General features: G+C 34.1%; 1 protein-coding gene across 5 annotated transcripts in view; it reads right to left on the bottom strand.

Moving 5' to 3' along the window:
- The window catches only part of LOC133194091 (ras-associated and pleckstrin homology domains-containing protein 1-like), a 43938-nt gene extending 19164 nt beyond the window's left edge, over positions 1-24774 (bottom strand). For 2 of the 5 annotated variants that reach the window (XM_061330052.1, XM_061330054.1), the window contains exons 1-3: positions 24486-24774; positions 19437-19578; positions 11-116 (exon numbers count right to left, since the gene is read on the bottom strand). In XM_061330052.1, the coding sequence (XP_061186036.1) occupies positions 11-116; positions 19437-19578; positions 24486-24487 (250 nt within the window). In that variant the 5' untranslated portion in view covers positions 24488-24774. Of the gene's footprint in view, positions 1-10; positions 117-6753; positions 6851-10451; positions 10480-19436; positions 19579-19741; positions 19836-24485 lie in introns of those variants that run through there. The other 3 variants (XM_061330053.1, XM_061330057.1, XM_061330055.1) reach the window with 3 other exon arrangements.
- Between the last annotated feature and the right edge of the window lie 799 nt (positions 24775-25573).

Genomic DNA, 25573 nt, shown 5'->3' with positions numbered 1-25573 from the left:
AGACTTTTACCATCAGTGTTGAGAAATGAGGAACGGAAACTTTCCATCGCCATTTTGGGAGTCACGACGGTTTTCTTTTTTCTGCGAACTGTTCCTGTATCATCAGAATCCAGACTCTGTAGTAAAGAGAATAAAATCTAATAAGTATATGTACATAAAGTTGTCAATGTATCTTATTCATATTACCCATAAGATATTAATTTTTCTTCATTGTCTAAAATTAAGTTACCAAAAATGCCTTCATTTCTTCATTTTGTTTAAGAGCATCATAGACTCTTGTTTCACACTTTTCTCTTAATAAAGCCTGTTTTCCCATCAAGTACCATACACAATTTGTCATTCTTATATATTCTTCAAACTTCCATAGTACAGATCTATACAACTTAGCATAAAAAACATGACTATTGAAAATGCTACATACACAGTACATGTACAAACATGGTGGATTTGAGGAATGGAAAAAAACTTGAATCAAACATTCAAAATACAGAACAATACTCACAGTTTCAAGATTAAATGACCTTCAATCACATTTTATTGGTAAATTAAAATTCCAGTCAAGAAAGCTATGAAAGTTTCTCTCCAATTATTAATTTTGTGAATTTGATGAAACCAGATATCAATCAAACATGAGAGAAAAATCACATTAAGAAGATAGTCCAGGAAAAACATGTAACTGAATATTATGATAATAAGTATTAGAGGTCACCCTAAAAAAACCACAAACAATTCCGATATACAAGTATGTGTCTAAAGTCACACAGAGAAGTCAAATGATTGGACGTAAACAACTGTCATAAACAAATCTAGGTTTGGGGTCTGACCACTCAGAAATACCAGCGTCAGACGTGATGGATCAACCGACGACCAGGCCCTGGACAGGGGACGGTTAGTGGTCAGCTAAGAAAGTTGACCTCCTGATTACCACACTCTGGACGGGACTGCTGTATATATATATATAAAACATTAACTGTCACTGGGTCAATTTCCTCACCGAGACATAAAAATGATGAGTAATTATTTCAGGTGTCATATACGGTGGTTATACCAGAGAAAAATGGGGACTTTTTAATAATTTCTACATGACCACAGGGATTTTGTTGCTTCTGATTCCAGAAACAGAACCATGTTAATTCTGTGCTTTTTTTTTCAAGTTTAAAATATGAAATGAATTTTATTAGTACTTACACTTCACCATCTTAAAATTGTACTTCAGATGAAAATATTTATATATTATTAAGTGTGAACCTGTATGTGCAAATATTGCATGATTTACCTTTTCAATAAATGAATGAATGTTCTCAGACTCTGATAAAATTAAAGAATCATTATTTTTATCCACCCACCCTATCCCAATCACTCAATTTTTAACAAATCATCACAATTATTTTGTCAAAAATTGTATGAAAAAAAATGTGTCAGACATACAATATAAAGACTAGAACTGTCCTAATAGGACAAAATTCCTTTGTGTGTGTGTGTGTGTGTGGGGGGGGGGGGGGGGGGGGGGGGGTGAAGGTACAACAACAAGAAAGGAATACTTCAAAATAGCTTAAAACAAAACTCTGCCATCTTGCTAAAAAAATTGTACTGCAAATATCTTTGGCCTGAATTTGTTAGGATGTTAAATTGGTTGACAGAGATATCAGCTCTGGTTGTGAGCAACCATCGTTTTAAGTACAAAAAAAATTACTAACCACAGCGCAAGCATTAAAATGTCATGATCAAAATAATACTGAACTTGTGAGTCATGTGACCTTGACCTTATCCAAACAATCACAGCATGACAGACCTATTGATCATAAGAAATCTTCATCCAAGTATAAGCTCTAAATCCTCCTCCAATATAAAGTTTTTGGTTTTTTCTGAATCCCTCAGAATTTTACTCTTTTGAACTTTGTGACCTTGACCTTGCCTGAAAAACCTTTATTAAGGGTCATAATACATTCTATGACCATAATCAACTGAAGACAAGTTTAATCTCCTTGAGTTATTTCATTACAAAATCATGGACACTTCACCTTAAGCTTTTCCAGATAAACAATTTGCCATGATTCAGAGTTACTACACTCACTCTCTTTGTGCCTAGTATAATCTAGTGTATTTTTTCTGTTGTTATAGCCAAAACAAGGATTTTATATTTCTAAAAACAGTGACCATAACCTTTTATTCTGGGTTAAGGTCAGGACATACCTTTAAGTCACAGACAATTAATCTTTGCTTCTAATTTTTTTTTCCATTTCAAAGTTGTGGTTAAGAACTTCTGAGCCTGTGGCCTTGACCTTGATCGTAATTTAGATACATTTATTTAACACTCCAGAATGAACACTTTAGAAAAATCCTTTTTTTTAAATTGTGACAAATCAGTTTGAAAATTTCAGGAACACAACTTCAAATGGTACAAATTAATTCTTCAAAGCTTAAAAAAAATATTTAAATACATTGAACAAATTTGTTTCAGCACAAGACTTATAACCTTTGGAAACAGCATAATTCAAATTTAACATATCACTATAAAAGATTTAAACTTAAGGACATACGCAATGTACCTTACCTACTGATAATTTTTCAAGATATTCTTAATTTAAGATTATAGTGCCATCAGATGTTCGTAGACAAAAAATCAGCATGCATTACCAGGGGTTTTGAAAAGATATTAATTGATGAAAATTCTTGTGTAATTCAAAGAAAAATATACAAAAATTATTAAACATATATTCTAGATGTTTTGTTTATCCAAAATTGTTTTAGAAGAAGTGAACAACAGCATATATAGACATTAAAATGTAGCACACAGTTCCTTCAAGTTTTGGAACTCTTCAACTCCAGGGAAAAAGACAATAAAGTTCAAACTACGTTGCATATGTCCTTAAAAGTCACATTACATTGTCAATAGCACTTCAATAATTGTTGATATAGCTCTTCATTAAATCTGTCATCTTAAGTCAACAAAAACATTTATCAATTTTCTGATTTCTTACCATTACTATAGGTAGTAACCATATGCTATGGTCAATAAAAAGGAAATATTCTGTTACTAGGAAACATAATATTACCTTAAAATGCTATACATTATGATGCACAAATCAAATGGTAACTCAGATTAAATAGTTACACAGATTGGATTACATTGTAAATGTTGCCATAACACCTTTTACAATTTGCGTCAGCAAGTAGAATATGACCACTTTTTGTTAGTCGCTTTATCATGTTTATTGGTTTAATAACTTTTTTCCTGCTAAATTGAGACCAATTGAATGACATTATTGAAGATTTTGAAAACTACCTTTATCATGACCAAACAAGACACCAGCTAATTTCATATTTTTAATTGATTACATTTTTTCTTTGTGTGTCCGACATATCAATATGGATCAGAAAATATCTTAAATCCAGTTTTCCCAAAAGGATCTAATTTTAAGCATGAGAAAATAAGAGATCATTTACTGAATCCATACATCTTAATTAATTGTCTCACAAAAGCCAACATTGTTTGCATGTACATAGATTTCAGTTGTCAATTATTAATTATATAAAATGACAACTTGTTAGCATCATTGCACTTCAACTTAGCAAGACTAAGAACCAAAAGAGACCCTCAACAACAGATTGATCTTTGTACTACCAGTGTGTCGCCATCAATACTGTTCAATAAAGATCAGCGGTTCTGATAGGCCAGACTGACCGCCAGACGATGGACCAGTGAGTCCATCAATGACCTGACCCTCAGGATCGATTATGTGATTTTAATTGATGACACATGCTGACTCACACAGTGTCCCCAGAATCACAGTCCTCATAAAAAAATGAGCCACTTCAGAATCCACTCATTTCATCAGAACAATCAACAGTTTTTATGATCAGAGACAAGTGCAGGTCACAATTAAGGGCACAGATTGCAGAGAATTCATTTTACTCCTGCAATTGGATTTCAAAAGAGCTAGCAGGTGCCCTTTCATAAAAAGATATTGTCAATTTAGGGTGACCTTAACTGCAACATTATTTATCAGGTGCTGCTTCATTTTTACAGGGAAAGAAGTGAATCATCAAAATGCAGCATCCAAAATATCGATAACTAAAGCTCATTAAATAGTATCTATAAAATACCACAAACAAAAATAGCCATTAATCCTACAGAAAACCACGCTGTGACACAGCTAACAAACCATCATGAAACACCTAATTAGAGTAATTCCTTTTCATTCTGCATAATTCTTATTTGGTGCATGATATGACAATATGAAGTCATTTATAATGCTAATAAGGTTTGGTCATTGTAATAAGTGTAATGGTAGATATATCAGAGAGAAATGCACTGTAATGTTTTGTCGACCTTGTTGATGATATATATGACTCACTCTTCTCCTGACTTAACATTGAAGGAACATCTTTACTCGGTGGCTTTCTAACAAGATTTTTCTTTTTTTTCAAGAAGACACCTGCATGCACTTTTTAGCTTGGATCATAAAATAAATCATTATTGCATAATAATACCTGGATTTTCTGATGAAAATTGGAAGTGCTAGACAAAAAATATTAGAGGAATAAGAAATAACGAAATTGAAACCCTACAATATCGACATTTTAGTATTTAGTAAAGACATTTTTTTAATGCTGTTCTTTTATACTGACATACTTGAAGGTGACTTAATGTAGATATACTTAAGATATTTTCTCCCCCTCAAAAATCTTGTAAAATCTAGTTTCTGTAAAATCTAGTCGTCTTATTCAATGAGGAGGATGTTTATTGTATACAGAACTCTGAGACCCCTGATGGCAACTGAACCTATTTCCCCCCATCATCCTGACAAGCCTACACTGGGTAACTCCACATTCAATGCCAGCTATTGAGTTCATCCACTTTTGTCTTCAAGTAAACTTTCTCTGTGCATTCAAAAAATTGGAAAGTGCCTGTTTAATTACCGATGCATTACATAATGCCAGAATTGAGCAGACTCTTTGTCGAAATCTGTACTGTTCAGCTGCTGTTGTTTACACCCAGACTCTATATATAGATTTTTTTAAGTTCAATTCATTAACTTAATTTGCCATTAACAACTTCATTTGCATTGAAACTTAATTTTCCTTGATAAAGCTACCAATCCATGAATGCAAGAAAAGTCTCATTATAATAATCAAGACTGACTGCAGTGTACTCGAAGGTAATTATAGCATTGTTGCCTTCAAAAGCTATAACTCATACCTCAGAACAAGTTTGCAACATGTAGATGTGAAGCAGTCATACATGAATAGCTCATAAAACAAACTAGAAATTTGTACTTGATGTATCTTAATATAGTTAGTATAGTGTACTGTACCAAGTCTTATTGGTCAGGACAAAAACTGTAGGAGGAAAGCATTTTGAAAGGATTTCAAAGAAATTTCTATTTATAGTAACTATGGCAACACTGTTTGTCGAAATCAAAAACAGATACACAGAATTATATATCTTAGTATAGTGTACTGCAATTGGTCCAAAACTGTAGGTGGAGTAGCATTTTGAAAAATTATATATAGACAGACAGAAGGATGTACTACTTCCTAATGCATAAGCTGAAAAATTGTAATGTCTTCAAGTCATCAGGGCTAAATTGTAGACTATAAAGATAGATAATGATAGATAATAGATAACATGTCCTCAAAGTAAGTCTGAAATAGTGAGATGTACCATTTTCTGAGTGCAACAATGAGATATTGCTAGGGGATGTTTACTTCTCCTTGGCACCTGATCCCACCTCTTGTGTTTCCAGGGTTCCATATTTTGCCCTGTTCACAATTCATTTTGTTTACTGGATTTATGTGATTGATCACCGTTCATTATATTCACCTTTTTCAACTATCGTATATTATGGTGGGATATGAGTCCACTGAGGAACATTGAGTCTACAACTAGCCTTAAAGATATCACCATTGGTGTGATGGTACACCATATAGGATAAACGTAAATGAAAGAAACATTTTGAGGAACCCAGATATCCATATTTAATTCCCATTGGTTTGAAAAACTAGCCATTCAAAAATGATTTAGATAACCTAAATAAAAAAAATTCTCTTGACCTCACAACGATACCATATAAGGAAACCAAAAAAATTACCTGGAAAATGTCAAAGTGAGATATTCCATCATACTCCATTTTCCCACTAACAAACACTGTTACTTTTGCCTATATGTAGCCAGGCAGTAGACACATTTCAATATTTCCTAAAACTACCATTACTGTCAGACATACATATCACATATTAATTTCTGTGAAGACCATCAGTCTATTCAGAGGAAGCTACGAGGACTTGGACCCTTCATTCATCACTCTGTGTATTCATTTAATTGATGTCAAGTTTTTTACATTCTTTTGCAAGATCTATTGAGTAAAGTTTCAACATTCTTTTTCAGAGAATCAGCCATAATCTCGAGATATTTTTGTTCTTACCTGAATGCACCGATTACCTGTACATAAAGGTATGCACTGCTCTGGAAATTCTCTTGACATGTGGTCATTTAGTCATAGCATAATTTTTTAAAATGTGGTTTGTAAATTAATTGTGTTGATCATCTGTTTGAATAATTAATTTGTTGACATGATTGAAATCTTTTTTTAAAAAATTAAAAAAAAAACAACAAAAAACTGAATACCAAAATTTATAACAATATTTATGTGATGATGTAATCTTCATAAATTAAGGATTTTTTGGTACTGATTTTTTACTAAAAAAAAAAAACCTTTTGACTTAATTTAGATAAAAATTCAGACTTACCATTTTCAAATCTAAATCCAAATGACCCTCACACAAATTGACTGTCTTCATGATTCCAAAATTAAATCCTCACATTTCAAACAAACCTTCAAACTAAACCGTTAACTGACACAATGCACATCACACTGGTATTAAAAATAGATTTTGACAACTGCCTATGTACACCTATAGCGTAGAAAGTAGCTAAGGAGAGGTTATTTCCGGGGGTTAATTGAGATCGTTATAACACTTACACAATTCATTCTCAAAATGATCTCTCAAGATTCCAAGGTCAAATTATGTCTCCAAATTGTCTGTCATCTTCTGCCATTCTGCACAAAAGTCAACAGCACAAACTTAAAACATATCAATTTTTAATGCATTTTCCATTAAAGTTCAAACTTCCTGAAAATCTAAATTTCAAAAACACCCTGGATGCAAATTCTCATCTAAAAGATAATCCACACAAAGAAGCAGAAATATTTCTTAGTTTTTCCTTTATCCCAGTTCATATCCAAACTTTTTATATATCCTTGTCAGGCTAAGTTTATTTGCTCTTCAGCAAACGGTACCAGTAACCCACACAGCATGAATCTGTCTGTTCTTCAAATTCCAGACGATTCTTTTTTCACTTTATCTGTTGTTGACCTCTAGAATCATGTGCAAGATTTTGCATCATCAAGGAAAACTTGAGATATAAAATTCTGAAGATTATGATTTCCATTTCAGATTAGAGCAGACAAGATTCTTTACAGATAATGAAATGAAGAAGTTAGCCTGGACTACCTGTTTCTTACTAAACAAAGAAAATGCATAAGAAATATGTAAACTGGCACTGCTTAGTGTAAAATTATCATAAAATAGGATTAACCATGAAGGGGATCGAGAAAGATCTATTCCATCCAATATTACAGCAATATATCTAACTCAAGTTTCAATGTGTGAAAATGGAAAAACCATGTTAATGGAAATCCTGCAATTTTCCAGAAATTCCTGCAGCACAAAAGAAGCCCTCATTTAACACAGTTGCCGACTCTTAAATCATCCATAAAACTCACATTAACGACCCTTGGACATCACTTAACATCTGAATGTGGCAGCCCAGTTTCCAATCTATACATACAAGTCCTGGAAAAAGAAAGAAATCCTTCCTTTTTGTGCTAAGTATTCCTGTCACTAACTGATGGATTAAGCTTCTGGCAACAGCACAATGTATTCTGCCAAAGTGTATGTCCATCACCTTCCCAATTACCATGTAAATAGGGACGTGAAAACACAAGAGATCGAGCAAAGGGGAAAGGATCCCAAATCTACTGATAAAATACAAAGCTGGCTGGAAATGTAAGCAATGTGAAACAGAATGTCAACAGGTGGATGATAATCATGGTAATTGTAAGAGGGATTCAGGAAGAAAAAAAATGGCTGGAAACATAATCAAAACAGAAATAAGAAAATTTAAATGCTAAGACATACTAGTAAGTTAGCAAAGAGCAAGGGCCACTTAGGGCCTTTTTTGGCCCTGTAAATTTCTGAAAAATTAAAACTGCATAATTTTAGTCGACAAGGCAATAAATATCACTTGAACACTTGGTGACTGTATTTCTACTAAAAATGACGTAATTTTCTTACTAGTCAATGCATTATGACGTCATGAATTGCGTCATTATTCACATATCCCGAATATTTCTTCAAAAATGGCCAAAATATGATGTTATTTTTCAATATTTCGTATACAGCACAACCTCCGATCCAAAATGTGCAAATATATTATGAAAGAACTGCTTATTAAGATTACAAAACATATTTTAATTTTTGGATCGAGGGGTGTGCTCATATTTTAATTCTTTGTTGAAGGTTCTCAAATTCACGTGTTTTCTGCAAAATTCAAGAACATTGCAAATTCACACAACCTGTTTTCCAGTACCTAGACTCTTTAGAGGAAACTTTTATATACAAACTGAAAGCCCAAAGTCTCTACTTTATATTGATGTTGAGAAAGGGACATAGTGTGTTTGTGGATAAATTGGTTTATCTACAGGGCCATTTTATGCATAAAGTGAACCATGCTCTTTGTATGACCATCCTAAAGACCTCTGATTCTTATATTTATACAGAGGCATAATAAGGAAGATTACTCTCATGTTTTAAAATGTCACGTTAAGAAGTCGGACTGAATTCTTAAAATACCAAAATATAAAAATATAGGGAAAAAAAGAAGACAACATGCAGTCTGGATTTCTCCGCAAAAATTTTTTTTCTTCATTTTTTTCATTTTGTCAGCAGCCTTTGTCATTACCGAAGATTATTCAGCAAACAATTCCTGAAGGAAACAAAAACTGTGCCACCTGCAACCACTCTGAATTCCTATTTTTGTCAACATCACTTCTCATACTTACTTTTCCATCACCCTTTCATTACATCATCTTTCACATTCTGATAAAAATCACCATCTTTCAAAGATTAAAACGACACATGAAAACATCACTCAACTCATTCCCTAGAATATCATTTTTACCATATATATAAGACATGCAGTACAAAAGAGAAATGATGCCTTATAAAGCTCTCAGATTTATGCAAACATACCTGAATTCAAAAGCAACACCATCCTACACTGAAATTTGTCACCGTAACCAGCACATCCTCATCCTGGTAAAACAGTTGTATGAATAAGACTGATTACCGACAGAGAATACCCTGGGAATACATCAGACATTAGGATACAGTACAGTACTTTTGTGACCTAACTCAGTAGGATAATGTGTGAACTACAATCAAAATTTCTAGCGAATTATCATTACATGCAGTACAAAGACTGATACGCGTTAATTTTCTGTTTTTTTGTGACTATACATATTTTTTACTTTACTTAATCACATTTAAAAACATAGTTAATCAAAGATTACAGAGCTCACCTCAAAGAATGTTACCTTAATTAAGTAAGGTAAAGTTCCACACTAAACTAATAATCTAGGAGTAGTGTGCATCCCCAGATGCAACATTTACGGAATTTTAGTTTGATAGGGCTTGCAGTTACTTGGGAATGAACTTGTTCTAAAAACTTTAAACTAGTCACTCATCCAGAAAATGTAAGTCAAATTCAGTATCTGAAGCAAGTTTGAGAGTGTTCATCCCTTGATGCATCATCAATGCAAGTTTGGTCTAAGTAGGGCTTGAAGTTATAATGGAATGAGTCTCCAAAAAAACCTTTAAACCTGGTCACTCATCTGGAAAATGTAAGTCAAATCCAGCATCTGAAGCAAGTTTGAGAGTGTTCATCCCGTGATGCATCCTTAGATTATCAAACATGCAAGTGTGGTCAACATAGGGATTATAGTTACTTTCACAATTTCTCCATCCTTGCAAAACTCAAAAGGTAAGAAGAAGCAAAGTTGTTTTATAGTAACAATACATGGAAAGCATATACTGTAGATTCCTAAATATACGCGAGGAATAAATTATCGCGTAATTACGCGAGAAGCACCGCTCGCGAAATAAAATTACTCGCTTTTATTTTTATGGTGCTTTAATGTATGTAAAATCTCTAGATAAATCACCCATTCGCGAATTATTGTTCTCGCGATTTGACGCCTTTGGGTCATTTCGCGATAATAAGTACTCGCGTAAAATAAGGAATTTACAGTAATGACATTGCATGATTTCTACAAGTTGAAAAGGTATAATACAGATAACTGCAAATGTTACTATAAATCTCATACCTTATTTATGTCTTGACATAATTTTTATACATCTAACCATCAACTTTTCTTCAGAGTTCTACTTTAACTACTCGATACAATCTCAGTAAGTATTATCACGTGCCTCACTTCCAAACACTCAGGAGATGAAAGTTCAAAGAGGAAATGGTAATTAGAGATTTTGTGACAAGTCTAAGTGGAAATCTGAAACCAAACTATACAAGTTTTATCTCCTTTTGAATTTCCTCACATATAACCAATAGATTGATTGAAAAATTTATTACAGGTGCCATCCGTAAAAAGTTGTCAATCTTGTCATTTTGGGGTATACAAAATATTTTAAATAAACAATCTGACTTTAATATGGATCTTGCCAAAAGTCAAACTAATGAGATATTAGAAAAGAGAACCAGTTGAAGTGAAAGTTGTGGATCTTTCGGACGAGACCTTAAAAACCAAGGTCTCATGTCAAGGCAAGCATTGGCATGCTAGAGAACCCTCACTGCTCAATGGCCCTGAGTGCCAAGTTAGGTCTAAATTTGATCCACTGACATCTCATATGAATGAAACAATCGGCAAGGGATGTAAAACTTTAAACAATCAGTAGACTACAATACATTATATTAACTGTGTTTCAGGTCAGCCAAAATACTGAACTCTTGTTTTACAAAAAGCTTCAATATAAATGCTGATTCTGAGACCTGGAGAGAATTTCTTGTCCACATACTAAAAGAGAAGGGTGTGAGCCAAACATACTTCATAGAAAATACCTGCCGATTCCAAATCTCAGAGCCTGATGGGCTTCAATGGCGTATTGCATGAGAGGAAATTTTTTTAATCAATTTAAAGTCTGAGCTTGTGAATATATAAATTTTATAAGATTAAAGTGTAATATTGTTCAGCTTTTTGTGAATTAATTCCAAGTTGCAAGTTTAAAATATTTTTGGAAAGTTGTGTTTAATATAGTCTAGATTATTGTTAAAATTTAAACCTTGAAACATTTTTTCAAGGTTTTATTGAAAAGGTTAAGGCTGCCCCCTCCCTTTTGATCTAAGTAAAATTTCTTTTATATCATGGACCCTAACACCCCCCCCCCCCCCCCCCCGAAAAAAAAAGAGTTTGGAGAGTTCCCTTTTTTTGGCTTGTCAAAGCTTTATTTCAAGTGTAATTTTTTCTGCCTCCTATTCCCTTTCAAACTGGATGGATGCTACATGTATACATTTTCAAAAAAACAAAATAAAATAACATAAAATGATTAAAAAATTCAATACAACTGTTTATGTTAACCCTGCTTTTCTCACTTTTTTGACTAAGACTGTAACAAATCATAATGTAAACAATTAAGAAGGATATAGTTTGCTTTAACAAGTCTGTTTTATTTAATCATCAAATCATATAATAAAACAATTATAACTGCTGTTTTTCAGTCAATACGTCAGTGATTTAGCAATCCTCAAAGTAGAAATATTCACCTCGCCCTTTGGGCTCGGTGAATATTGTACTTCTCAAGTGACTATCTAAATCATTTTATTGACCTCAAAAAAGCAATAATTGTATAATATTTTTCAACATGTGAGTTAAGGTTACACCTAAATGCATCCAAAATTCTTATCACGAAAATTCCTCTGGTGAAAGATTGCAAGAATTGAGATAAAAAGTGGCTTGTAAAGGTGGGGTGAACACTCTCGCTAGATCTGATTGACCTAGCAAGCAAAAAGTTATCGAACCAGGGATAAAACATTGGCACCACTACATCCATTTGTTAAGACACCTACAAAACACAAGCCTGGGTCTCTCTGAATTCTGTCCAAATTTTATTGACAGTTCTAACAAAGAGAGATTTAGGAGGTGTGTTATCACTGATAAGTTAAATACTGTTAAAACAAGCATTATTTTACCTCCCCCAATGTCTGTTCAACTCTCGATCACAACATAATCTGAGGATTAAGAGAGGGTATATACAAATGTTTTGTCTGGAGAGCAATGACCCAGCTATCAAAAACATAAACAAATTGTCTAAAGATTATATCATTGTGCATTTTGCTAATGGATATAGGACCCTTTCATTGTACACAATTGTTTTCCATGAAATCAGAGTTTCCTAACAATCTGTTTAAAGTCTTAAAATCATGCAAATTTAATAAAAAAAATTGTCTACTCATAAAGTTGTCTCATTCTTATGTTCATTTTTCTGACAGAAAATCTCACGTTGAAGAACAAAGGACATCCACTGCTTTAATGAGTTTTCTTACACATAGTGAAAAAAATATGGAGCTAATGTATCAACATCAGAAACAAAAACCCAGCATCAAGGAGAGGAAGGGGGAATATAAAAACTACAGAAAACTTTAATTAACAAAGACAGAATCCCTCTCCAGTCTCCAATTATGACAGTACTCTCTGAATAAAATATCACCCTGGGAATCATGTCATGATAGCTCTATCATGCCAAACTATTTCACACTAAATGGAGGTTGTACATAGATAGTAGAGGATGGGTATCTCTGTCCTTGTCTAATACAAATAACAGGATGACCTTGCAATCATCCTTTAGGTTCTCAAGATTATAATAAACTGATATCAAGTCAGTTCCCACTTTTCCTGAAAAAAAAATATGCTCTAAAAAATGAGGTGTTCAGGTCTGCCATTGATAACTCACAGCCCAAGAGAAGATCTTGTCAGATTGTATTAGTTTCATGCCCCCTGATAAAATCTGGGCCTTGTCAACAACCTTTCCCATCTCATTCAAGGTTTTCTCCTTTTTCCAAGCCTCAGCACATGACCCTCTCCTCCCTAACATCAAACAACATGGGTCCATATCACTGACCTTCAAACACAATATCAACTCAGTATGGTTGTAAAAATTTTTAACTTTTGTAATTCCTGCTAGGAATACCTACTTACTAATATGATAAGCTCAATTTCTTTGTTTTCTCGCTACTCGATAAAAATAACCCACTAGACCTTGGAGTTTTTCTTCTGCATTACTTTACAGACAAAAATTTCCATAAAAGAGATTGCTTTGTTGTGTGTATCAATTATTTAATTATTAATTATCATTAATTAATATTTGACAGGACTATGTAAAATATCAGAATGGCTCCTCCACATTAACTTCCCCCCAGTATGAACCATCCTAATCCTTTCCTGTGTCCATTCAGATTTTCTTCACTCCATCTTTATGCCAGAACTAACACAAACCAACAGGTTACAATTAGTGGTTACTTGTAAATGTCAGGGCTGGTTTTATGAATGGAGGAGGGAGAGGATATGTAGGGGAGATAACTCTTTACTGAAATGTCAAAGATCATTGGTAGTGAGATACCATGGCTTACAGAAAAGTACATGTATCACTATTTCTGCCTGATAATAAAGGTCTTTCTCAGATACAAATGCTATGCACAGGCTTATAAAAATCAACTGCATGCACGGCTCTAGAGAGTTGTGATGTTGATTTCTAGTATATTAATGACAAAAAAAATTACCTTTTTTTTGCCTTGCCAATGGGTGATTCTAGTCTTTTGCAAAGGTAAAACATGACCTAAATTAAAGTTTGATCCATTTCTCCTTGCATCAAAACTAGACATATTGTCAAGTAGGTAAAGCACTTTGGCAAATTCATTTTAATCCGATAAATATGCTAGCTTCATCCTTATCACATTAAATAAATCTCAAAAAACAGCCTATCTACCATATAATATATTTTCCTCAAACTGAAACACAGGAACTGCCATCATGTGCCAAGTGAAAGTTTCTTGGCATCAGTAAATTGGATATAAACCAAAATCATAACGACAGAAAATATTCTTTATCTAAATGTCCCGCAAAAAAAAAACAGACCTAAAATCTTACTTGATTGAGCTCTATATTCATGTTCACGAAGCCTTACAAACATTTCCTTCCTCCCTCTAAAGAAGAGCTAGCTAGCATCCATCACAAATATTTCAAAACCCTCTTCCTCAGGGGTCAAGACTGCCAAAGCGGGAGGAATTAATTTGATTCCCCCAGCTGAAGGCTGCTGATAGACAGGACCCAGGAATAGATACACAGTTATTTCTTAGCTCCTTTGAAGAAAAAGATTTTTGTAGACAAAGAAGACATTGCAGAAGTTGACTAAATCATTGCTCTTATCTGAAGTGCATGTGAAAGTTTTAATACCAAATATTCAAGTTATTCCAAAAAAATAATAATGTCACGTTCATTACCTCAAATAAATAATTTTCTCAGGGTATAATTTTTTTGTTTATTCAATATCCTACCTGTCCTAATATTTAATATATCAAAATGTGAACAAAGAAAAAAAGCAATGAAAGCAATTCTTACAAATTTTAATCTTCATAGTTTGCATTACAAAAATTATCCTTAAGCAAGGATGTGCTTCTTGAATTCATCCCACTAAAATTTCATTGTTTACATTGCATGACCTATTCAATAATGAACACATTTCTGCCTGCATTGTCATTTACGATAACATTTACTCTTTGTCAATAAATGATGAGAAAGTCCCTGATAAGCCCTATATAGCATTTAGATATCCCAGCAATTCTGAGCTAATGATATTCAAACAAAGCATTTACTCTGGAACTTGGAAATCAATCATCGCAGACAAAAGAATTAAACTCACACACACTATATCTTACTGGCTTGTGCTCATTTAAAAAAAAAATAATAAACTCATCTAATGAGCCTGAAGCTCTTCAATAAACTCCGGGCCTTACTTTCAATGCTTATTGATTTTCACTTTCAGGTTATGGTTGCTATTTTTAATTGTTTGAGTCTATTTACCAATGCTGGTGATACATCAAAGGATCTGACCGTGTGTTCAATATCAGATTTAGCACAAAGATCTTCAGTAACATTGATTTTTATTGAAGTTGATTCCGTTCCCAGCATTAGATGGTACACAGAAAAACGGCCTTCCCACAGAAAATACTGCATGACCAATTCATTTGGTGGTTGCTATATTTGACTTATTTTGACAACATATTCTTTTTTTCTCCCAAATTATAGTTTTTTTTGTATCCCCTTTTTTATAGTAAAAGTTAATTTCTGGCAATTATTTGGTCGAATTAAATAATTCTGTTTTATTTTTTAGTAAAAAAAAAAAAATTAAACTCACAAAAATTATAATTGATCTATGTTTAGACATATTCCTTCAAAGCACTGAAATTTTTACCTGTTAATACTGAATTATGGAATAATCTTTACAGGTTGGTGCAAGAAATGAGAGGTTATCCCCCCCCCCCCCAATTGATACATAGGAGATATTTCATGAACTGTGATGCTTGATGGCAAACTTGATGACGACAATGATGATGGTAGAGATGATGATAGATAGATAGGAAGAGAGCACACATTTTATATCTTTTCATCTCATCAATACGTTTGGCTCCAGATCACTTGGGCATCAAATGCATCTTTACAATGCCTCTCTTCCAATCCAAGGAATATTTTTTTCTCTGCACAACATCAGCATCATAAAACACATCTTCCTCTTTGATGCTCAGATACATTCTTTTTTCTCTCCATGTCTCTGATAAATTCTGCAATTTGCAGCCCTTTTCCGGATATGAGGATGAGTCAACATGCCTCTGGGGCAACAGAGCGATGCTGTCTAAATACCTGTCAGTCTGTGACTAAAATTCAATTATTCCTGTAACATTCCTCAGACAGTAAACATTTGTTTCCAGAAGTGGATTTTCTCTAGGAACAGACATTAACAGCTGTGTTGCTTCATTACCTCCCTTTGATATTCCCCATCCCAGACCAAGTCCAACAATGGAATTTAACATGTTGAGTTTACAGTGGTAAAGTGTTTCATAGCATTTCAATTCTATGCAATAAAGATAATTATTTCATGTAAAATTATATATCTTTTTTTTTTCTTGAGTTCTTTCAGAACAGAATGACTAAAGACTCAAGTTCTCTCTCTCTTTCTATCTCTCTCTCTTTCTTTCTCTCTCTCTCTCTCTCAAAAATAAATAGTAACTCAGATATAATAGATTTACTACTTGCTCTGGCACCACCAGACTGATGGACCCGCTAATGTGACATGTTACTGAGCTTCTTCAGGTAAACACTGTACACTACCAAAATAAACAGACCTGACAAAACAACACAAACTGCTATATATCTACAAAGTTTGTGATACATTTCCTCATCTCAGTGACTAATACTATCAAAATCCCACTCTCCTGAAGAACTGTGACAGGAATATCTCCCTTTGCCATTAATTTTTCTGTGGCACCTTGTTTAAATGCAATCACCAGCAAATGTTCTTTTTTTCCTTCCAGAAATGGTGTTTATAATACTGCATTTGATATTGACATTAATTTAATAAGTGTGGTTCAAAATTACAAATGATGTCTACTTTAAGTCCTGTAAACAATTGCTTGATCCCTGGTCACTATGTATTAACAAGAGTACAGATTATCTATATTATTAAAACAAAAATTACATCAACATTTGCCCACTTTAAAATGATTTATTTAATAGGAATTGTCTAGCCTTGTTCAGTCCTCTCTCTCCACCAGCAAACTGGGCCAATTGCCCCCTTCAAAAGTTACAGTTCCTTTAACACCCAAAGTAAAAACCTTAATGATCCTTGCACGACTATTTAATGTGGCGTACATATTTAATTATGACATCCATTGCTTCTTAGAAGAACGGTGTAAATATTTTGGTGCGCTTGCACCTGTGGGTTCAGAGAGCTTTGCTAACATGTAATTAAGTGACTCAAAATCAACTCCACATGGAGAGTCACAATCAGAAGTTATGGTCTCTCAGCATCCTATAAATGTCAAATGGGTGGCTGTATATTTGAGATAATATGTTATTCCCTGGAAATAAAAACTCTCAATGTTGAAAAATCTCTAAATCTCTCATATGCAATAAAAAAAAATTTACATACCCAGACTTATTATTGCTTTATCAGCATTACTTATTTTTTTTGGGGGGGGGGGGGGTTACTTCCAGGGGAGAAACAGTTTAAAGGAAATAATAGCTGTGCGAGAGATAGATTGCCTTGGACAGAATAATTGGAGACCAGACATGTTTCCTACATGTCGTCTGAAAGTGGTCTGACCTTAAATGACCTAAAAACGTTAACACAAGTACAGTCCTCAAATAAAAATGGCCAAAAACCTCCAAAGCTATAATTAAGCACAATCACTCAATAACAGCCCAAATTAAGCCTTCTTGTGTCATAGACTTTTTAACAGACAAATTCTGCAGCCCAAAGCTTTTTTTCCTCAGGGTTAATCAATACGCTCTGTTGTAATGAAGTGTCTAGAGTCAGATTGTAGCCATTTTATCCCAGCTACAGCATTTCACACTTCAAGTGTCTCTAAATCAGACAGAAAACTGCAAGCAAGAGGGTTCTTTCACAGCAGATAATGGTATCTCATTGTCCGAAGCTCGATCAATAGATACTAAATCTAGAGAATACACAACTCACGGGGAAAAAACATTTTCCTTAGAAACAGAAACAGAAAATGTATCCTATACATTTGAGTACCAGTTACAATGACATGTGAAGCAGTGATGTATGATAGAACCAATATTTTCCTAGAATGTATGTCATTACAGCAGATTTATAACTACAACATCTTGGAAAAGCTTAAACCCTTTGGACATTAATATTTGCAAAACCAGCAATCAGTCTTGAACACACAGTGACTGGGTTCACACCAGCGTTGTGTTCCTGAGCAAGCAATTTTTCTTTGGATCATTCTTTGAAATATTTCGCATAAGTTGTCAGCCAAAACATTTAAAGCATTCTGCCAAGTTCCACATTTTTCTGATCAAAGTTTTCTTTGTTCTTACAAAAACTGTAACTATTTTTACACCTTTTACCTAATCCTACGTCTATTTTTTTGCTAATTGTCTGGAAATAGATATTAATCCAGAACACACACATGCTTCAAGTAATTTGATTAATATTTTTTCAACATTTTTTTGCTAGCAATATTTGGCAACTTTCTTTTCCATCACTGAACTTTGGTTACGAGGCCCATTTATACATTTCAAGCACCTGCTGAAAGCCTTCTAGCTATACTTCAACAATTTCCTGCAAATACCCATTCCTTTAGTATCTTAATACATATGGACACCTCCTGCTTAAAAGCAGTCTCCAATATCTAGGTCAATTCAAAACAGATTTTTTTTCTTACTTTATCACACAACTTAACAACTGTGCAGTAATTGAGAACATTACTGGGGTTCTACTGATTTTACATAATGCTTCATTTCTCCTTTGTGAATTCTGTTTCAAATATTCAAAAGTGGAGAGGGACATCTAAACTCCTTCAAGAACAAAAATGTGTCCTTTGGCAGCTCTTTCATTATTTTTTCATTATTTCTAGCTTCAACAAAATGCACAAATGTGCAAATGCAATCTGATATATATTATTTTTACATGTTTAAACAGTGCATCAGTCAGGCTATCAGCAAGTAGGCAGGGGAGGGGCTGCATTCCATTCTCTATCATACTGAACAACCCCACCCTAATAGAAATGGAGATTGTGGCATCTTTACCTCAGCAGGCTTTCCTTCCTAACCCTACTTTACCAAAATCTCACACCAGAATTGTTTGGTGCCACAGATGGTGACCGTAGACTGTGAAAAAAAGTTAAGTTTTCTTGCACCATGCTGTGACCTGCAGTGTATTTCTTTAACTAAAGACAGGATTATATTTCATATCTCAACGTTTACTAAATTATGATTAACCTCTGTTATCTCTCTTATAAATCAAGTATTATTAACTAAAATCACCCATTTGATCTCTTTAAGGTCAACCTTAACAAGAAAATGTACATACAATGTAGCATGTTGACCTTCGACCTCTGTAATAGTTAACCTTGATAGGAACGCAGACAGAAATGCATCAAAGCTTGACCTTTGATCCCTGAATAACGGTCCACCTTGACAAATATAGTCACAGCACCTTGACCTATGACCTCTGTGATGATCAACCTTGACAATAATACATATACAAGGATTACCTACCTTGCTTGAGTCATCTGGGTGACCCATCCAGTGTCCATGTCCAAGGTCATTGTCCACTTCTTCATGGTCACTATCGGCCTCCACCTCTGACTCCATCCGCCCCTCCTCAGAGCTCTGTCTGCAATAGAAGTCCTGCTCGAACCTACACAGAAATAAAACAACTCGATTATTTATCTGATTTGTCTACTTTATTTTAAACTTTTAATTGCTTTAACAGGGGTCCTTTTCTAGGCTATGGATGTGCAAGAAATATTAAACACAAAAAATGCTTTTCTCTATGGTCTCCAGGGAAGAAGATCACTTACAAACAACACAGACTATCCAGTATCCTAATTAAGACTAAATGAAAAGTTCCTTGGGTTCACCAGAAAAATGAAAATCTCACTAAAAATTTCATGCTTCCACAATAAAATCCACCGAAGAAACCAGAATCAATTTTTTTTTTTGTTATTTCTCTTCGTGAACTTACAAAGTACTTTCTTCATACACTCCCACACAGTATAGTCTATATTTGTATTAGAGTCTTCACCGGCAAAGTTCTCTAAGCTTTAATGAAAATTATCGCTACCACTGAGGCTCCATCTATTATTGACAAGATTACGTAACACTCTTACAGAATCTCTGTACGTAATCTCAGAAAGAGATTCCAGATCTTCAGCACCATCTTCTGATTGAATTCCCAAACTTATCCATAACGCAGACTGTGCAGTATTTATTTATTAAGTACACAAAATGTCCAGAGTACCACAAACCAACCGTCTTTCCCATGATATTTCTATGAATTTTCTCATAGGTGTAGAGTTCTCTAGTAAGTTATAAGCAATGTGCATGTATTTGAAATTCCAAAATACATGACCATTCTAAAACATACCTAGAATTCACCAAAAGTTTCTGCAAAACATTTGTTATTATTGAAGACTTTCTTTGTATGTTAACTGGTGAGCAGTAAAATAGCACAAACAGAAAAAAAAAACAGCTAATTATTCTTTCATTTCAAATCTTTATGGAGGGAATGACAATTAACTTAACACTTTTAGAATATAACAGATTACTGCACCAGTTCAGTCTCTGGCAAGTTGAAAGAACCATCAAATTCATTTTAAACACCATAGAGAAAATTCCAGTATTAGTTATAAATTAATTCAACGCTCCTCCTCACTCCCCCCCCCCTTCTAGTCAACTCAAAAGAGAAAGGGGATTGGTTTTCAATGAACTGATTTTTTGGTATGGCAACCTGTCACCATTTTCCAACATTTATACAGCTGATAAAAAACTAGCCTCGCTTCCCAAGAACACAAGTTAAATGAATGGACCACTAAACTACATTGATACCAACATAAGCTGACTTAGAAAGAGAATCCCATAGAAAATTTTAAGTTCCCTGAGTAATTATCCTTCACTTTTCTTCTTATGCCAAAAAACAAAAACAAAGTTGATCTCCCAAGTCTGTTTTGAAATGGGGACCAGTTTATTTTCTTTCCCAGCAGGGACGTAACAGGGGATCTTGTCCAACATGTGTCTAGCATGTAAGAATTATTACGGTGAGAGAATTTGGGAGTGAAGAAAATAACTGTCTTGACTGCTGACATTTAGGTGATTTTGTTTGAAAAAAAAAAAGCAAAATGAAAATATGTACGTGTAAAAAAAAAAAAGGCTGCTGCATTGCAGTGCAATGGCATTCGTAATCAGCTGGTCCTAAAAAGGTAACTGCACACAAATACTTAATTTCTTTCAGTATAATGATAGAACTAATAGGGCTGCTGGTTCATTAGATTCTTTTTTTTTTAAGGGAGAACTTGTAAAGCTCCAAAGTCCAACTCTTTTTTTAATCTTTCTGTAATGAGATAGGAGAAAAATGTGATGGACCAGACTAGGATTTGAACCTGGGCCCCCTGAATCTCCATTCAGGTATTTGGCCACCAGCAAATGAACCCATTTGACAGCCACATTTCAAATTGGTAATTTGTTACAATCTCTATCTTTCCTACCATCATCAACATTTAAAAAAGACATAAAGAGTACAGTAAGGTGTTTGGGACCAGGGGCTACTTTTGAATGCTACATGTGATCTATTTTTCCACTCAATCAACTGAGAAGGTTAAATTTCTGATGGACTGTCCATTCAAAGCGATTCAAGGTCATATGATAAGCCCTCAGAAGACCAATACTGCATTTATGTTGCATATTCATGTCCATTACTCTTGCGAAGTACTTTATATTCAAGCATTAGGACAAATCTGCACAATACAGTCAGAATCATTTATTTTCCAAGTGAGTCAAAAGAAACAAAAACTTTTCAAAAACCCCACCCTCCAATCATATAGCAGAATGTGCATGATTATCTTCATTCCTGGCAATAACTTAAAACTTCTTTAGTTAAATGCATCTCCTCTTTACCAGTGGTATGTCATAACAGGCTTCAATTAATATCAACAAAGCCTAAGATGATATTAATACTAGATGTATATTGTATTATTAATGACTCGCCCAATAGGACATGATTAACGATTACTCACACATCTGTGTTGTGTCCGAATACCCTGACACTAATCAATACAGAGAAGACCGACATTGACACCTGACATAATCCGCACAAACTACGGGAAAACACCCTGATCTTTAATACACAGCATACGAGTCTGCATATGGTACATCATTAATGAGGCTGATCAACACACCTGTCCAGGTGTGACCAAAATAACGACCAGGAAATGGGATACAAATTACCTTAATTTCCTCCAATACTACTAGAATAGTTAACAAGAAGGCATAAAATGCTACAGACCAGACCAGGATTCTAACCCGGGGCCCCTAACTCTAGATCCGTGCTTTACTGACTGGACTATCTGACCACAGGGGAAGGGACCTGTCTGACTAACACACTCCTCCCTCCTGGAATGTACTTTCCCCTACTCCCTAGCTCTTTCACCTGTTATTTCCATGGCATAGCACAGCATCAAATTTAACAGGAAGGGAGAAAAATGAGATAGATCAGACCAGGATTTGAACCCAGGTTCCCTGAACACTAGACAGGTGCTTTATCAATTCTACTTCCTGCCATTAGGAAAATTGTACAAGATTTTTAGATCACTCATGCTCATATCCAATTCTGGGTATCAGTCAGTCTAGCATATAGCCAAGATTTCTATAAAATTCTACACACCACCATATTGGAGAGTAAAAAGAGCATGGAAGATCTTCATATTGCAAGTCAGTTTGAAATGTCAAATCCTCTGAAGTGCTTCTCTACATATTATTAAAGCTGATTTGGTATTCAATATGCTGGACTAAATTATAATCAGGATGTACACTTGCAAAGGGTTACCATTCTCTTCTCTCCTCCTCACAGAGGCAGGGATATTAACCCTTGGCTAGCAAAGATGATGTACATTGTACCAATAACCCTGATTAAATGAGGCCTTAATTCTGAGGTTCTGATATGGCCTTAAAAACTGAGGTTCTTCTGAAGTAGCCTTAAAACTGGGGTCCCGATTTGGCCTTAAAAATGTTATTCTTCTGGCAAGGTCTTAAAACCGAGGTTCTTCTGACATAGGCTTAAAGACAGGTTTCTTGAATTTTACTAAGATGCTGGCACAGATGCTTAATAAAGTTTGATTAATAAAGTCTATCTGTAAAAGCACACAAATTCAACTTTCTCATGATTTTTTTGGAATATCTCTTTGAAGAACACAGAGTGCAAGTTTCACTTTGTGAAAGCACTTACTTAGCAATTATCAGAAAAAAAAAATGATTCTCAAATTCATCTGACAAAAAAATTAGAATTAATTGATCATGTTATCTACAGTTTCTATATCTAAAGTAGATGATTGATGATATCTACAGCTGTTTCCTCTTTATAATTGATTCATTTTTTATTGCAGCAGCTCACCTAGAATCAGACAATTTGTCCTCAAATATTAATATCTCAAGCTGATTATCTGTTCATCACTGCAACTTTTGTATTTCTCTGCAAAGCTTCTATTCTCTGTACACCAGTTCATACAGTCTCCCAACAGCATGGGATAAATATATTCCAGACCCCACAAAAAAATTAGCATGAAGATTTAAGCAGGATTTTTTTTTCAAACCTCAAATGGTTTCAAGTATAAATATTCCCCTTACATCATTAAAATTTAAGAAAAGTTACTGTAATGTAACCATGGTCATCTGAATCAGATATCTGCATTTATAAGGCCGGGCCATTGTCACCATTTTATAACAATAGAATAATAATAAACATCAGAAAATTAAAACGCCTGCCTGATACAGATCAAAATAAATTCTGTATCATTTAACACTCTGAGAAGTTTGATTATAATTTTACATCAGGATCCTTATTGTTATTCATTAAAAATATTCTTATTACAAATTACGACCGGACATATCAGATCAATAAATCTCTACAAAATAAATATAAACAAGCCAGCATTTACTGATCGTCACTGCTAAATCAGTCCCTAAATGTATTAATGTATCAGATATCAGAATATCACACAAAGGCAGAAAAAAGGGTTAGGCTTGATAGTATTATGCACTCAACATTATAAAGATAAAAAAAGAACAAATAGCAGTTTTATTTATAGTTTCTCTTTAAAGAATCAGCAATCAATAGACCACCAATTGTGCCAGAAAACTAGTCCTTTTTTATCATTATCAAAAAAAAATCACATCTTGTGAAGGCATATTGATTATATTTTCTCCATAAAACATTTTTTTTAAAAGAGAACAAGATGCACCTTCTAACCTTGATATTACTATGAACTCCAGACTACACTCCTGACACACAAGAAATACTACCTTGAAAATCAATCAAATTTATCCCATGATTTTATTTTTGGAAAGTGAGTATCGTGTAAACATTACATGCTAAATTATTCCTTCTAGTTCCATCTACTTCATGAAACACACAAGTTCATTTGGAAAATTTTTCTAAAAATTACATACTAGATTACTATTAATATAATGTGATGCACATAATAATATATTCCCTGGCTCCCGGGTCTTACTGACAACCCTGATATATGATAAAAAATATACAAATATACTTACATGTCAGGCTTTTAAAATTAGTCAAATCTTATTTGTCTCCAGTAAATCCAAATGATTGATAATTTCTCAGCCCTCACCAAATCAGGCATAATTTTAAATTTCCAAGACAGTTCTGCACATACTTAAAATAAAATCCATTCAATTCAGGGACATTTGTTTTCTATCCTCTGATATGCCTTTCACACATATCTGTCTCAACACAAAGGACATCCAGACTCTATATAAATCCCACGTATCAAACAGTATTGCTAGTAGTGGTGGCCAAAGTTAGTCCTTTTCCATTTTCTCATACATTTCCCTGTAAAATAAAAGAAGAGATTCACTGTAAGCAGCTCAACTGGTGTTAAATGACTTCTGCTTACAAGACTTCACATTTGTTAGTCTTTTTTCCTTCGTATTTGTCACTAGAAATTCAAAGAACACCAAATAGACAGTTATTATTCAATTGCATCTAATCATAAACTTCAAATTATATAAAGAATCTGCCTCACATAACACCATCAAACACATTACCACATTCTAGAGAAAGCTGTTGGATTTAATCCATGTAAAAAAAAAATCTGCAACTTTTTACAGCATGTCCCAAAATGACCTGGAATTCCTTTCTTTACAGATTTTAACACTATCGTTCCATGGCCTATGACAGAGCAAAGCTTACTACACTCACAGACTCCTTACCAACACGTGCTGAAAGTCTGCCAGCTTATAACTCATTCATCTGTACTATGGCCAATTCCCTCTCACTCTCTCCCGCATTACTCATGCACTCCAATGTGCAATAACCGGCACACAGAGAAAATGGAGCATGATCTTCTATACTATAAATTGATTTTTTTTTTCATCTCTCTAAAACTGGTTCCCTCCTGATTGCAACATCAGCAGCATAATTGAGTGCCTGAGAACCAGTAAAGGGAAAAATCTTCCCTGGCTCAGCCCTAAACATTATAATAACATCAATAATTCTACGAGTGCTTGGCTGATACGGTCAATATCAAACCAATAATCAGTCAGCCCTTATTATTACATGGCAGCAATGTTAGTGTAATAGTTATAGTCACTGGGTCAATACATCAATACATCACAGTGGG

This window comes from Saccostrea echinata, unplaced genomic scaffold (assembly GCF_033153115.1).
Source record: "Saccostrea echinata isolate AGI-Se365-2 ecotype Australia unplaced genomic scaffold, CSIRO_AGI_Sech_v1 ptg000028l, whole genome shotgun sequence".
Lineage (NCBI taxonomy): Eukaryota > Metazoa > Mollusca > Bivalvia > Ostreida > Ostreidae > Saccostrea > Saccostrea echinata.
Note: the sequence above shows the minus strand (reverse complement) of the source record. Positions and strands in the feature narration are given on the sequence as shown.